At 38.3% G+C, this 15036-nt stretch overlaps 1 protein-coding gene across 15 annotated transcripts in view; it reads left to right on the top strand.

The window, feature by feature from the left end:
- LOC119731922 overlaps positions 1-13656 on the top strand; it is a 73393-nt gene extending 59737 nt beyond the window's left edge. For all 15 annotated transcript variants that reach the window (XM_038205220.1, XM_038205210.1, XM_038205213.1 and 12 more), the window contains 5 exons: positions 486-600; positions 6687-6913; positions 8171-8202; positions 9405-9570; positions 9761-13656. In XM_038205220.1, coding sequence (XP_038061148.1) covers positions 486-600; positions 6687-6913; positions 8171-8202; positions 9405-9570; positions 9761-9769 — 549 coding nt within the window. In that variant the 3' untranslated portion in view covers positions 9770-13656. The remainder of the gene's footprint in view (positions 1-485; positions 601-6686; positions 6914-8170; positions 8203-9404; positions 9571-9760) is intronic.
- The last annotated feature ends 1380 nt before the right edge of the window (positions 13657-15036 follow it).

Here is a 15036-nt window from a genome sequence, read left to right on the forward strand (position 1 = left end):
AATCAAGCATCTAAACAGTACTGATTAAGTAAAACAACCTATACCTATTTACAAGTATTCCTGCAAACAACAATTACTCTCTAAAGATGCAATCCTTACATCTAAGGAGATCCTGAGGCTGCCCAAGATAGAGCCATTTGGAGAAACCTAGTGGTTGGCAGCTGCGCAGTCGACTAGTAATAGTAGTAGTAGTTACCCAAAGTGAAGGATCCAGGATTTTTAAAAATTAAGTGGGGATTCAACGATTTTTCTTTTTGCTCCAGAGAGTAATTTTTTTTAAAGATGGTCAAATGGGACTTCTTGGTGAACACTTGAGGGTACTGTTAGATTGCAAGTTGTGTATAAGTGAAGAGCTTCATTTTTTCCCCAAATGCTTTACTTTTTGTTGAAAATTGCAACAACAAAAAATCTAAATGTAACAGTGATAAGCTGCAAATTTGATGCAAACTGTTATTTTTTTCCCCGGATGTAAACAAAAAAAATAGGGAGAGTACATAGTCCTCATCAAGAAGATTGATGCTAATTGGTGGGAGGGGAACATTGGAGATAGGAAAGGAATCTTCCCCGCTGCCTACGTGGAGGTGCTCCGAGAACCTACAGGTAAGATACAAGCTTTGGACTCGTCCATTTTTCTTATAGGGTACCAATTATTTTTTGGGGCGGATGTTTGGAAATGCTTTAGAAGCTTTTTTCTTGATTTTTGTTTCTGCACAAATTTTTGTGTCCTGCTTTTGACCTCTAGCATGTTTTGTAATTTGTGTGTCGAAAAGTGATCATGGTTAAATCAATTTTTTGAAGCCGCGGATCCAAAACAAAGTCCTTAATGGACAACCTTGTTTATCGGTTCCCACAATTTCCTGCAGGTTGTTTAAAACTAAAAAGTATACATAAACAGAGGGGGTTAACCCTAGAAGTTTGGATAGCAAATAATTAACATTGATAGTTGTGTTATCCATGTACATTTATAGCCCCACCAAAGAAGCCATGTAGCTATCAGTGGTGCGCTACGTGGGGATGGGGGCATGGCATTTGCTCTCTTCCCCCCCCCCCCCCCCCCCCCGCACACACACATTGTCAACACAGAGATTAATTCTGTTTAATTCCTTCACTGTTCAGAATCAGAACTATAGTTGAAAGCAGAGAGTGAAATTTTGGAAATTAGATATTATTTTGACTGCCCTCTCCCACTATTTCTTTGCCACCCACTTTCCCCCCAATTGAGTCTGGCGCCGCCACCGGTGGCTATATAAATCCACAAAGGTGATATATAAAAGGAAGTATAAATTCACTCACCTTAAAAGTATGAGGCATTTCCGTCTAGCCTATGATCCCTGTAAGATTGTGGGCATTATGTTATCTTCAAGCAGATTACCTTGTCAAAAGTTATTGGCAGCCCCCCACTGAAGTGACAGGTTCACAAAGGTGGGCATTGCCAGTGATGAAGTTGTCAAGTGTCTTGCAGCTGACAGAGAATTCCGGTGATGTTTCCGTGGCTTTTACTGTCCCTACCCTGGGAATTGTGTGGTTTCTATCAATTCACCTACAAAACCACATAGCCAATGAAGAATGTAGTTAAAGGGAATACACAACATTTGCTTTTGCTGTAATTTTCAGAAATGGATGGATTTGGAGGTTTAAGTATTTTATAGCAAATATTGTTACACTTACTTATTTGACGTTTTGGGTTTGTAGATGCTGGAAAAACCAAGAAAAACAATCATGTTCTTGTAGTCTGGTCCCTGACGGCCTGACCCCACTTAAGATGAAACGGAGCAATTTATAGACGTCGGGAAGTTGTAAGGTCAATTTCCCGACGAAAAAGAAAACATTAGCACATCATGATTTTACAGGATGCTTAAGACTGTCATTCACTAACAGTCCAGTAAGGTATTTCGTGATAATTTGGTATTTTTTTGTTATGTTTGCAGATGTTGTATATTCTCTTTAAAGAAAATGAGACATGGTTACTTACACCGTACTAGAGTAGGCCTCTACCTTTGTGCACACCCATGTATACCTTGACGGAAATGAACATGCATTGGTGCTCATGATTTTTTCCCTGTATTTATACCAGTGCTGTAAGAGCAAATTTCTAATCATAAAGTTTATGTTTATTCCCAGTCATACTCATGAAATGCCAATGATCTTCAGTGTTAACTATTAAACTAAACTCTTTTACTTTAAAATATAAACGCCTCAGTTAGACAAGAAAAACAGTGTTCTATGAGTTATAAGAAATATGCAAGGAATTGAAAGTGGATATTGAAACGACTCACTTAGCTTGATCGCATCACATATATCTACATGTAAAGGTTTCTAGAACAATATTTTGGATAATGACATTGCATGACTACTGTCATATATGCATAGCCCCCTCTGCTGTCAAGCTTTAGCCAGCTGGCAAGCATACCCAGCAATCCTGGGCTGTTTGGAATTCCAGTGGTGCCGGGAATGTGAGGCGTAGGGCTAGAGTGATGGTTTTGGCCATAAACAGCCCTGGTAGCTGCCGAGCTGGTCTGATTGCTTGATTAGCTTACAAGGGACTGCCCGTCAAGGCTTAGGCTGATGCGCTTATCCCGTTCCTAAACTCAAGGACAGAATCTAAGCCAATCGGATGTTTCCTTCGTTCAATTCTTTAACATGCTCTCCAGGAAACCGTTGGGCAACATTTTTGCCTTGAATGACATAGTTCAGCATTCAGAGACATCTGTGCTCAACTGAAATCGAATAAATGTGGGACTGTCTTTTTATAGCACCGGCCCTGTCGGATCCAATGCGAATTGACATGTTTTGACTGAGTTTTATTACTTCACAAATCAGGCATAAACTGTCCGCCAAGGATGAAAATTACCGAACAGAAAAAAATGTTCTGGTCAGTCTAGTTCTGTATGAACAGTTCTACAAGGAATAATTTATTTCCCTTTTAGAGCTTTTAAAGGGAAATAAATTTATATTCCTCTTTTTGGTGTAGTATTATTACAGTAATTAATTGGTCTTTTTTTAAATACTTTTGGTACATGAGTATTAGCAATATTATTTAACATTTTAAAAAGAAATGCTGGTAATGAAATATTAAATAAAGAGCAAAAATGTTTGCAATACTTGATTTATGAATGGATAAATACCTCAGTAGCTGATTTTGTTGGAGTGTTATGATGAAAATGAGAAGCAGAACTAGATTAAATATTGGGAGATCATTATTTATTTTTCATTTGAACAACATTCGCCATCTGTGTGATTTATGCCGTACAAATAAATTGGGTCAGTAGCAATAATACACAGACGTAATAACATTAGGCCAAGTAAAAAATACACTAGTTTCTTGTCACCGCTCCGCTTCATTTTAAACCAGCCGCCACTTTTTTTTTTTTTTAAATCAATTATTTGTAATATATTTAGTTTTTTTTTATGTTCCTCCAGCAAAATTGTAGCTATTTATGCAAGTTTAGAATCTTTATTAAGGCGTTAAGACTCATTTGGACACACAAGTATCGGCGTTAAGACTCATTTGGACACACAAGTATCGGCAAAAGAGTCAAAGAAAATGGATGAATCCAAGGAAAAAAAAGGAAGCTTCCTCCTCACTTTTTAAAAGTTTAGGTTGGGGTGTGTTCTTCAAAATTTACATGTATTGCTTGTTGTTTTGATGCCAATGGGGATAGCAAGCTTGCAGCCTAAAATGCCTTTAAGGGTTTGAGTTAAAAGTGCTCAAAATCTGTTGGTAACATGACTAGAATCCCTTTAAAATCTTCTTTAAAAATGTAATTATTCTGAATTATTTCTGGTTAAAAGAAGCCCTGTTTTTTTATCTGTCTCAATCTAAACCCTGGAGTGCTGGTATTTTTATTTATTTTCTAACACTATCTATGCTCTGCTGTCGTCAACTATAAAGTGTGCTTTTCCCCAGATGCAGCCGTTGGAATAACAATCAAATAAATTGAACTGGTCCCTTAGGCTGTGTGACATTTAAAAATAATTCCAAGCTCCTTGTGAACATTAAATGGCAAAGCAATTTGGACTGAATCCTTCTCGCTGAAAGATGTGATACAGATGCAGGATGCAGTATTCATACTGCAATGTACGGTGATGAAGGGTTCACTGAAGCGTAGAGCAAAGTCTGAAGTGTCTTTTGGCAATGTGTATGTTTATTGCTCTGTGGTATGCAGGGGTGTGATTGAGTGACCACTGATAAAATAGCTGAAAACAGCTGGAAAAAGGTGTAACAAAGCTGAACTTTGGAAATCTCCTATACTTTTGTACACAGCAAGTGAGGGGAAAAAAGCTGAAATCAAAAACAAAAAAGCTGAAATCAGCTTTAAAGCTGAGATTTCACACCCCTGGGTATGATAGGCTTCATGACATAATGAACACAAAACCGGGACCAGGCAGTCTTGTTCCTTGCTCTATGGTTATAATAACAGAAAATCAGGTTCCTGCATAGTGGCGGAATTTGGAAGATTTTGGAAGTTTGGAGCATAAATTTATGGAATGACTATGAGCAATTGGGCAATCGACCTCTGTTGCATAAAATATTCTAGGACTAATATTTTAGTCGACTGCTCCGCAGCCGAAGGATGATGATGATGATGATTCTAGGTCTTCAGTGTGTGTGTGCTAATTGAATACAGATTGGAATACCATCCTCTTCAGTAAATTACTTATCTGCACACTCCGAGTCCAGATGGGCCAAATTTCAGGTCAAAATTTCTTTAGAGGACAAGTTGTGCTGAAATCAATTTAACACACTAAAGACCTCCTTATAAAGTGTTTTGCGAGACTGATTCTCGAAAGGAACTTCTTCTGATGGACTGAATGCTACACAACATTGCTTGAAAATTTTTTTCGTACAATTAATCTTTGCACTTTAATTTAACTTTCATTAACAGGCTATATTTCCATGTTCCTTGTAAACTCCTTCAAATTTTAAATGTATGCAAAATGGCTGAAATCCTGCGAACTGCGAAGTGTTTATAAAGATCCAACATATACCAATATGAAAGCTTAAACTATTGGCTTTGAAACCATGTGTATAACTCATTTGTAAATTTTGGGACATGGGTCACCCATTATAAGAACAGGCAAGATTTTGTCTTAATAGTTAATCCTTGCATCAAGCAGATGCTAATTAAGTTGCGTTTGCGTGTCAAGATCATCCCATGATTTCTGATAAGGTCAACAGACAGTGCCTCCTCCCTATGCACAGATGGCTAGTCTTGGTTTAATTTCACTTCAGAGAATTTTCCAATCAACTTGGCATTAATCAATATTAGGTTTTGCCCTTCACCGACGTATAAACACTGTAAACTCAGTGTGTTACCTCCCGAGTGAAAGTTAGAAAAAATCACTTGGCATTAGTCACACAGTGTCTACATCAGATTTATTTCAATTTGGTGTACTTTTATGAACAGAAATTAAGTGAGATTAAATTAATTTTATGAACAGAAATTAAGTGAACTGGTGATCCCCCCCCCCAAAAAAAAACAGAGTCAGTGTAGCTTTTTGCTGTTTTAATATTGTAATGCTTTTAGTTATTGTTTTAATTCTATGAAATGTAAGCATGGAAACTATTTACATAACAGTGCTGTATTGTTTAAGAAATGTTGGTAAAACAAGTGGTAAAACAGTTAAAAGCCATCATTGTTTCTTGTATACCAGTAGATACATACAATTCAAAGATTCCTGATTTTTTTTTCATCATTCAAAATACACACATCAACTTATCAGTGATGTTTCTTGAAGATCCCTAAACTTGGAGGTATTTTATCCGTGCATCATTGAGCTACAACCTTGAGGGTTCATTATGTGAAATGTTCCAGGGCCATAACCCATACTGACTTGTGATATTTTCTCACCGGGATAAAGGACAGCATATGCCAATGGGATTGACATTTTTGTCAAATATCTTTCCTGCCAGTCCCTGCTGTACATGGACGTCTGACATTTGTTGAGGACGCTAAGAGAAAATCTTAATTGGGATCTTTTGTGTGGATAAGTCACACATGGATGTTGGTCGTACATGTACTACTTGGGGAAGTTTTAGAGTTTCTTTATAAGTTATTTTTGGTAAAAAAATGTTTAACAATTTTTAAAATTGATTTTTTGTTATTTATACTTAAACTGCTTCCTTGGGTCAGTTTGGACCCTTTCAGAAATATTGGAAAAAAAAGTCGCAAAATAATCTACTCACTTATCTCAAAATTTTATCATATTGTTGCCATGGCTAGAGCTCAGCAATTGAGGCCATGGGCATCGCCAGAATTTTTTCTAGGGGGGGGGGGGAGGCAAAGCACATTATTAACAAAAATCCTTGTGCTTTCTGTTGCATATTTTCAATTCGCCCACCCCCTATCGACACCCCCTGCGGACGCCCATGTTGTTAAATGTGCATAGTAAACAGCAATATGACTTAGCACCACGTCTTCTTTTTTCTTCGTCTCTTTTCTCCTTTTTATTTGGGGGGGGGGGGGGGGTGCTCGTCCGGGGAAGGGGGGGGGGCAATTGATAATTGGGGCACAGAAGCTTGCTCAGGGACAATGGGTTCTAACCCAAATTTGAATGACGCTTCTACCACTTCATGTAGAAGTTGTTCACGATTTCTGTTTCTAATCGTGGAATTTTTAATCAATATCACGGTTAAGACGTTATTGTTTATACTATCACAATGACTTCTTTTTTTGTACATGAAGGTGTTGCAAGTTCCCCAGCAAAGAAGACTCAACCAGCTACAAGCCACTCACCTTACCAACCCCCAGCACAGCATATGGTACAGTCCAGTCCCAAGCATCAACAAAGACCACAGGCTGTACCAAGTCACCAACCGGGGAGGTCATCTCATGGGTCATCCGGCAGTCAAGGGTCATACGGAGGCAGCCAGAGGGAGCCTGAGCGGTACTTTGAAGAGCCTGTTCCTAAGGTAAATGTCTGTGGACATTCAAGAGGAATATTCAGTGTTGATGGATCGTGTTTTTGTTTGCTGACCCCCACCCAACCCTCACCCAACTACTACCCCAACAAACCCCTACCCCAATTCCATCCCAATTATTTTTATTATTATTTATTTCTGGTACTGAAACCAAGGATTCCTCAAAAGCGCCCCAGGCACTCTAGCTCGCAAGCCTGAAGAAACCTGTAGAGAGAAGACAATGAGAAGAAATTACAGTTTCAGAGGTGGGAGGAAAAGCCCAGGAGAATATTCTGGGGAAAACCCACGGAAGCAGGCAGGGACTGAAAAGCCCAGGAGAATATTCTGGGGAAAACCCACGGAAGCAGGCAGGGACTGAAAACCCAATCCACGTATTGGCCCAGGCGGGATTTGAACCCGCATCACAGCGGTGGAAGGGGAGGAGAGTACAGCCACGTCAACCTGACTCGCCAAATTCACTCCTACCCCACTCTCATCCCCTACCCCTGCAAAACCCCAACTCCACCAAATCAACCCCAACCCACTCCACCTCAATCTGCACCCCACCCCTTTTCTTCATTTATCCGAGCTTCATTCAAACACTTTGTTTCTTAGCCCTTGCATCTGATGAAGTAGCTGTAGCTAAGAAAGCTTATGCCATACAATTTTAGTTGGTCTTTACAGTGCTACCTTCTCTGTATAACTGTTTCTTAGGCCAAAAAAAAAAGTCTCCGGTTTTTGGTATGCGCGCGTCGCCGTAGCCATGCGCGTCGGCAAAATGAAACAGTTTTTTTTTCAATACAAGATGATGTCTCAAAACCGCGTAACTCACTGGTTTGACTGGAATCCTGCTGCTGCACAATTTTAACGTGTTTTTAGATGGGGTTATGATCGAGAATAAGCTTTATGTGGCCTCTCTGGACTCCCATATATTTGCACTAAGTTTAGTCGGGCACCATTTGCAGTCATTAGCCGACATTTGAAGCTAAAAAAAAAAAAAAACAGGTAAAAAAAAAAAAAAGACCGTGCGCCGCACCACTTTTGGGGCAAGCTCCATACCAGAAACCGGACACTTTTTTTTTGGCCTTAGCTCTATAATCTGAAATCTTAAATGCTATTCACATTTTCTTCCTAATCTTCCAAGTAAGAAAAATGGCAACATAAATATTGACTTAAGTATGTGTATGTTTGATTGGAGTGCACGCAAAGCACATTATCTGAGCCTCACCAACATGTTTTCAACATCTCAAATTTATTTTCATTTTGCAGCCCAGCAGGACACTTGCAGCTGGCCAGGATCTGTAAGTATCTTCCGTCTTGACATTGATAAGTCTCATATGTATGGATCTTGTGTAATATTCTCATTGTTGTCAGAATCTTGTATAATATTCTCATAGTTGTCAATCAATTGATTCTCTATACAGAAATTCATCAATTGGCAATAAACGTTTTACCCGCAGTGCGTCATTGGAAAAGTCAACATTTGGGTTTTTTGTATGAAGGAGTTTTGCGTTGGGGAGATGCGATTTTTTACTTAATATTTTTTTATGTACATTTAACATTATTTTCTGAATGCTGGTGGTTGTTTTTGCACCAGGCGTCAATATGTAATTTGTGGTTATGTGGTACTGCACTTAAAGAATCGAAGTCTGATGATTAACTTCAGGACAGTATACGCAAAAACAATCATCCTTTTAAATTAAAGAGACCTACATTTGAGGCAAAGGCTCGTTGGTAAACTGTCTTGTGCATATTTTTGATTCCACATTCCCTCTGCACAAAAAGCCTGGAGACAATCTTAATTTTCTTCATAAAGTATTTGTAGTTGATGGTGAAAAGGTTACTTGCCTCACATGGGACCAGAAGGCAGACACGAGGGTTCCATGCGGAGCATCAGATGTCAAGAACCTGTCAGATATCTTTCAAGATTGCACAGCAGGCTTGCAGAAAGCCCCTGACACTAATCAATCAAACAGATTTTTCAGCATCTTCTGGGATGCATTGAACTTGTAAAAAATAGATCTCTTGCACAGACAGATAAGGAAAATAGGACCATGTGCAACTTTTGTGTGCACGACCCTTGTATAAAGAAACAGTGGCATAGAAGCAGAGGGAAACGGGGGCATTCCTTCCCCTACCCCCTTCCCCCACCCCCTTCCCCCCCCCCCATTGTTCTTTCCACCCCTTCCCTCTTTTGGATCTCCATGGTAATCGGATGTAGTAAGGAATACAAGTTTTACTACTGATCAAATGGCGAAGGTCGGAACGGATATCAATATATGCTGAAAATGAGTAATCAATTTTAGTTGAAGACTTAAACTGTCATCAAGTCCTCACATATCCATCATCCCGTCTTAAATGAAAAACTTTTTAACTGAAGAGTGACTTGAAGATATTGCTTTTTCATTGCTCATCACTTATTACTTCTGACCTGATTGCTGACTTGATTTGTGATTCACTTTGTGGCTTGACTGCAACCCTGTGACTTTTTTAACTCGTGTAGATTTGTGGCCTCTTTCGCGTACATACCGCAAAATGAGGATGAGATCGAACTGCTGGAGGGAGACTTGGTGAACGTCTTGGAGAAATGTGATGATGGTTGGTACGTCGGGATGTCCGAGAGAACTGGCATGTTTGGAACCTTCCCCGGGAACTATGTGTACAAACGTGTAAGTTCATTATCAAAAATAATTCCAGCGAAAAAATCATAGCATCGAGGCTATGTCAGATTTGAACTAGCCAAGCTACCGGCAATCTCCTGGTAGACTTTGAAGTATCTTGGAGAGTTAGGGTGCATGGAAGTTATGCAGCAAAACTATTCATATTTGTGTTGTGTTTATCTGTCATCTACCAAAACAGGAAACATGAAGACTTGCAATGGTCAGCCCATCTTAGACTTGAGTTGTTGACACCTACAATAGCAACAGAACTGCCGAATAAAATGTTAACGTGTAACCTGCAAAAAGAGCATGCATCGAGGTCAACATGGAGATAAAAGGTCAAGAGTCGGGACACTCAGGTTAGGTCAAAGGTAGTTGTTTTGCAATGATCCTCGGCAAAACTGCTTGATCGCATTTCTGATTAACTTCAAATCATCAGCATGCAGTCAGAAGTCTCTGCAAAGAAAAGGTCATTTTGATTTCGTGGAGATATATCTATTGGACTCGTATGGCTTTATGTAACTGCATCTATAGGCCTGTTTCAGATTATGCTTTTAATATAAATTTACATGTAACCTCAAATCGTTGTCTCACTTCTTAGATAATACATGCAGTTACAAAGTGCATTTTGCTAAAATATTTTGTACATATCTTAGTTTTTGAAGATTTCTTGTTTGGTCATTTGTCCCATTCCCCCCAAAGCATGAGTTCTGGAATTGTGAGGTACGTTACGCCAAGTGCCTTAGTGCCTCAGTGCATGTGTGTGCTACTTTAAAACTGAAAAAGAAATGGTATTACTAAACAAAAATCAAAACATAAGATGAATTCATTCAAATATCCAGTAGTTCAATTTTGTCAATTAAAATTTTTGAAAAAAAAAAGTTTGAGTGAATGCAATGCTTTCAAACCACGCATGTAATACCTGATATAGTGCACAGTTTGTAGACTGTGACTAACATATTTAATGTAAATACGAGCAAAATAGTGTCAGAAGAATAGATTTTAAACAGTTCTGTATTTTCACCAGTTTGTGTATTCACCAAAAAAAATGAAATATATAAATTTATTATATTACTAACTGAGATTTAATGATGGATACTGAAAAATTAAAACGTTAAATGTGTTTGGCTTAAAAACAGAATGTTTGTGCTGCCAAAATGGAAAATTCATGTGTATCAAAATGTTAATAAGTAGTTGTGTTCAGTGCAGCATTGTTTTGATTTGACATGAAATGTTATTCTTTTGTAATAAAAAAAAATTAACCGTTGCTTTGAAGACTACCATAGAGAAAGTAGGCTTCATGTTAGACCCACATTCTACACTCTCACATCACTTACGCCCTACTTAAACATTTCTTGATGCTAAATGTCGTTGATTGGGGAGCTCTTTCAACACGATTAGGATGGATAAAATAAAACATCATTTTAAAAATGAGGCGGGGCTAAAAGTAGCTTGAGGTACCTCTTAGCCTCATTTTGTCGGATTGGTCACATATATTTTTCCAGAGTTTCCGAGTGGTTACCTTTAATTCAGAAGGCATACGGAGACGTCCCCCGTAGATTGTTTATTTTTCCAGATGATTCAGAGATTTGTTTTATGAAGCTATCACGTTGACCATCAGATTGCCTGGCATTTCTTCAGGCAATCCCTTCCCACCCAAGATTATAGTTTGCTATGGAAGACTTGTAACATTTTGGCTGTTCACACTGTAATTTCCATGCATTGATCTTGACTGTTTTAATATAGACAGGACACTAAAAATACTTGATGCATTTTATTGAAAGGCCACGAACTTTATTATGCGGCAATGACCCATCCCCAAGGCTTCTTATATATCCTTTTCAGTTGTGCTTTTAAGATCTGTTTCTTATTGTCTGTTCATCCAAACATGGAGAACTGTGATAATAAACATCACCAAGATATCACAAAAGACGAGAGTATTTATTTTATCTATGCCCCAGATTTATATCTCAGAATTGGTACAGTTGAGACTAGTTCTAAGTTCATCGTTTTCTTTTCAGGTCTGTTCTTTTTTCGTTTAAGACAAAGATGTGATGACTGATTTGCGTCCTTTAAGATAAATATTATACCATGAGGTTTCCAGATGGGGGCAAATTTGATAAGTTAGATGAAACTTGTTTGTTTTCAGTTGGAAAATGATTAATGTGCATAGCCCATTGACACTGGTTTTGCATGATTTGGTGGGGTTTTTTTTAATAGAGATGTATCATGTGTGATAGAATTTATGTACAGATATAATTGCTGCCAGAGTTGTTACCTGTTCATATTTTTTTTGTTTCATTTTTTTTGTCGTCAGGATGTTGTTTTTTTTACGCCAAATTAAAACGTGTGTATGTGTTCATTGCAGAAGATTTAAGAAAATTAAGTTAAAATTGTTGTGTCGTGGTTACATCTTTAAAACCAGATACTTTGATGAACTTTTGTGCTAGTATTTCGGTTGCAATTTAATTGAGAAGAATGGTGTACTAAAGCAGTATACCGACTTAAAAGTTGTGGTTGAATCATAAGTGAAAATGAATTTCTCAAATTTGAAAATTGATTTCAAGATGTCAGTTCGAAAGTTCACTTGGTACTGAGCTTTAATTAACCAAAGTAAACAGTGGAATGTAAGATAAATAGTCATCCTTGTACATGTATAAGATCTCTTCCTTGTTTGATTTGACAAGAACTGCGTAGTTTCCACAAAAAAAGTTCTTACTGTTTGAAATAGTGATATAATATAATATCTAATATACCTGCACTTAGCGATGAAATGTTGTGTCTCACTCGTAATGCACTGGTAAAGATAAGTACCTATAATGAAATATAAATGTATCATGTCTAATACGACATGCATCCATACAAATGTATGTAGGTTAATTTCATATTAGTGTAAAAGTACTCTTTTGAACGATAGTTTGCGATTTAACCGATGGAGTTTATGATTATTAACTAGCTGTTGAACGCTTATTATTTAGCCATTAATATTTATTCGTCTACAGAAATTGGCGATCGATAGTGCTAATTTCGGTTAATGCTTTTCAAGTTGCTTATCCTATAGAGACGAAAATAATACACTTGCTTATAGTATGTACATAGTACTAAATGAATTTTCAGAATTCCCCATTCGTTGACACAGAGTCAGCTGACGTGATTGATTTGCATGTTTTGAATATTTAAATTTACGAAGCATTTTGTACAGTACGTTTCAAGAAAGTGTTGAATTATTCATGAGTGTGTCAAGTATTCACGAGTGTATTATAGAAGCCTATGTTTAATATTTTGATGCATGATGTAGAAAGCGTGTCACTAGAAAAATGGCAAGTTATTTTAATTATTATGCATAATTCTGAAAATTTAGCGGCAGATTATACAGTTTTTTCGTACTTTCCATTTTGGCTACCAGGGTATGGCGATTAATTAGTTTTATTAATATTCACTATAAAAGAAATGCTGACGAAAAAAAATAATAACTAGAAGTCGCAAATTTAGTTTTTTTGTTATGATTAACAACAGGTTGACAGATCTTCCTTTTTCTAAACAAAAATAATGACATTAAAGGATTTTTTTAAGGGAGGTAAAATGTTCTCCGATTACTGTTTTTCATCAGCCCAAATGTAGCCAGCTTTATACGCAAGAAAAATGTTAATTACAGATCTCATTTTGTTCATGTCCAATTTGTTTTTTACTGCACCAATACGGTTTTGATGTAAACTGCATGTTTTTCTTAATGTAATCAAAAATGTTTTCAAAATGCTTGTACGTTTTGCGTCACAAAAAATAAACACTTTGTTTTTGCTCCAGATGTTAGCGTATAAAGCAATCGCTTAGGAACTTTGTTGTGTTTTTAATAATAGCAGTCAAAATGTTAGCAAAAAATCACAACATACAATGCACTCATTACTCTTTATTCGAATAGAGCTAGAATTGCGAACCACTATCCGTGTAGCTTGCAAATCGAATGAGAGGTTTGAAAATGTCGGAGACTTTGAGTTAATGCGGATTGTTCAGCGTTCTTTCGCTAGGTATTTTTTTGATCGTGGCAGAGATACTGTCAGTGTAGCGAATTGCAATAAAGATTGGAATTAACACTTACACTTTTGGTCGCAGTACTTGTTGTTTTCTTTGCCAGTGTCTCAGGAGAGTCATGTTTTTAATAAATTCTCATTATGAGATATCCCAACGATTTCGGAGATAAAAATGACATCCCTTGAAGTTTGTCTACCCCAAGCTCGTCCTAGAACAATAACGGTGCGCAGTGCGGTCAAGGAATTTGAAACACCTGTGATTCCCTTACTCTTTGATATGCAAATTGCAGGACAGCGCCCCTGATTGGTTACTGACAAAACTTGCAACCAATGAATAGGCAGGCAGATTTTACGCAGAGCACTGTGGGATACCTCTGCGCGGTGCTCGGCGTTTTTGAAACGACTGGCTTTGACTTCGTTTTCGGCTTAGTGACATTTTAGGCCTCCGACTTCGGGAACTCCAGCTACATTTTGGTGTCTGTTATGCTTCAGGAACATTCAATCGGTTGACTTGAAGCCAAAAGTTGAAATATTTTCGTTTAGTTTGCCTCTCAGTGATTCAGAAGTAGAGGCAAAGCCAAAGCTGAAGCCGAAGCCAAGGTTTCGAAAAATAGAGACTGGTCCCCTACATACTTGATTGAAGAACGATACTGGAGGATCCGGGAACCAGTCTATGTGGTGTGATAGGCGCTATATACAATCTCGTGCTTGTGTGACAAGACAAACCTTGCAGATTTTTCACTGAATTTAAGAAGGCCATATTCCTTGATTTTACGACGAAATTTGGAGCAAACCTGCAATTCTCATGAGTGACATGTTAGCAGCACAGAGTTACTCGGCGAGTTACAAAAGGAGCTGGAGTTATTTTGCACTTTTAGACAACGGTACAAACAGGTGGACAGTGGACAATGTTTGGCGTACAGTGCGAAGCGGGAAAAACGACGGATTGTTTCCTGTGCCTACTGGGCAATTTTCGAACGGAATAGCCAGGAATTTAGTGATCGGATTGTTGCAAGTCAGCTCCTCTTTCCCACCACGGAACAAGCTCAAAACCAGCAGATCTCAAGCAGCGAGCAGCGTGAAGAATGTGGCGTTCTTCAACCGGAAGGTAGGCCAAACCTTTTGCAAACTCGGTGTAGTTAAAGTAGTCCCAAAATGTGGCCCGTTGCAAGGGTGGATCCATCTTATTAACACAATTTTTGGGGGGGGGGGGGGGGGTAGCCAAAAAAAATTGGTCCCCCAAAAAGTGGGTTCAAAAATTGCGGCGTGGGGTTCGGGGCCTGCTTAAGGGCCCTGAATTTTTTTTGGGTTCTAGATGCTCTGTGGTGCGATCTGCATGATGAGTCAATTTCTGACCACTTTAACAAAATTTGTTTGAGGAAAAGATGGTGGTGTATGTAGTGCCAGCCTTTATTGCTGGGGGGGGGGGGCGTTGCCCCCCCCCCCG

The sequence above is a fragment of the Patiria miniata genome, unplaced genomic scaffold (genome assembly GCF_015706575.1).
Source record: "Patiria miniata isolate m_02_andy unplaced genomic scaffold, ASM1570657v1 HiC_scaffold_24, whole genome shotgun sequence".
Lineage (NCBI taxonomy): Eukaryota > Metazoa > Echinodermata > Asteroidea > Valvatida > Asterinidae > Patiria > Patiria miniata.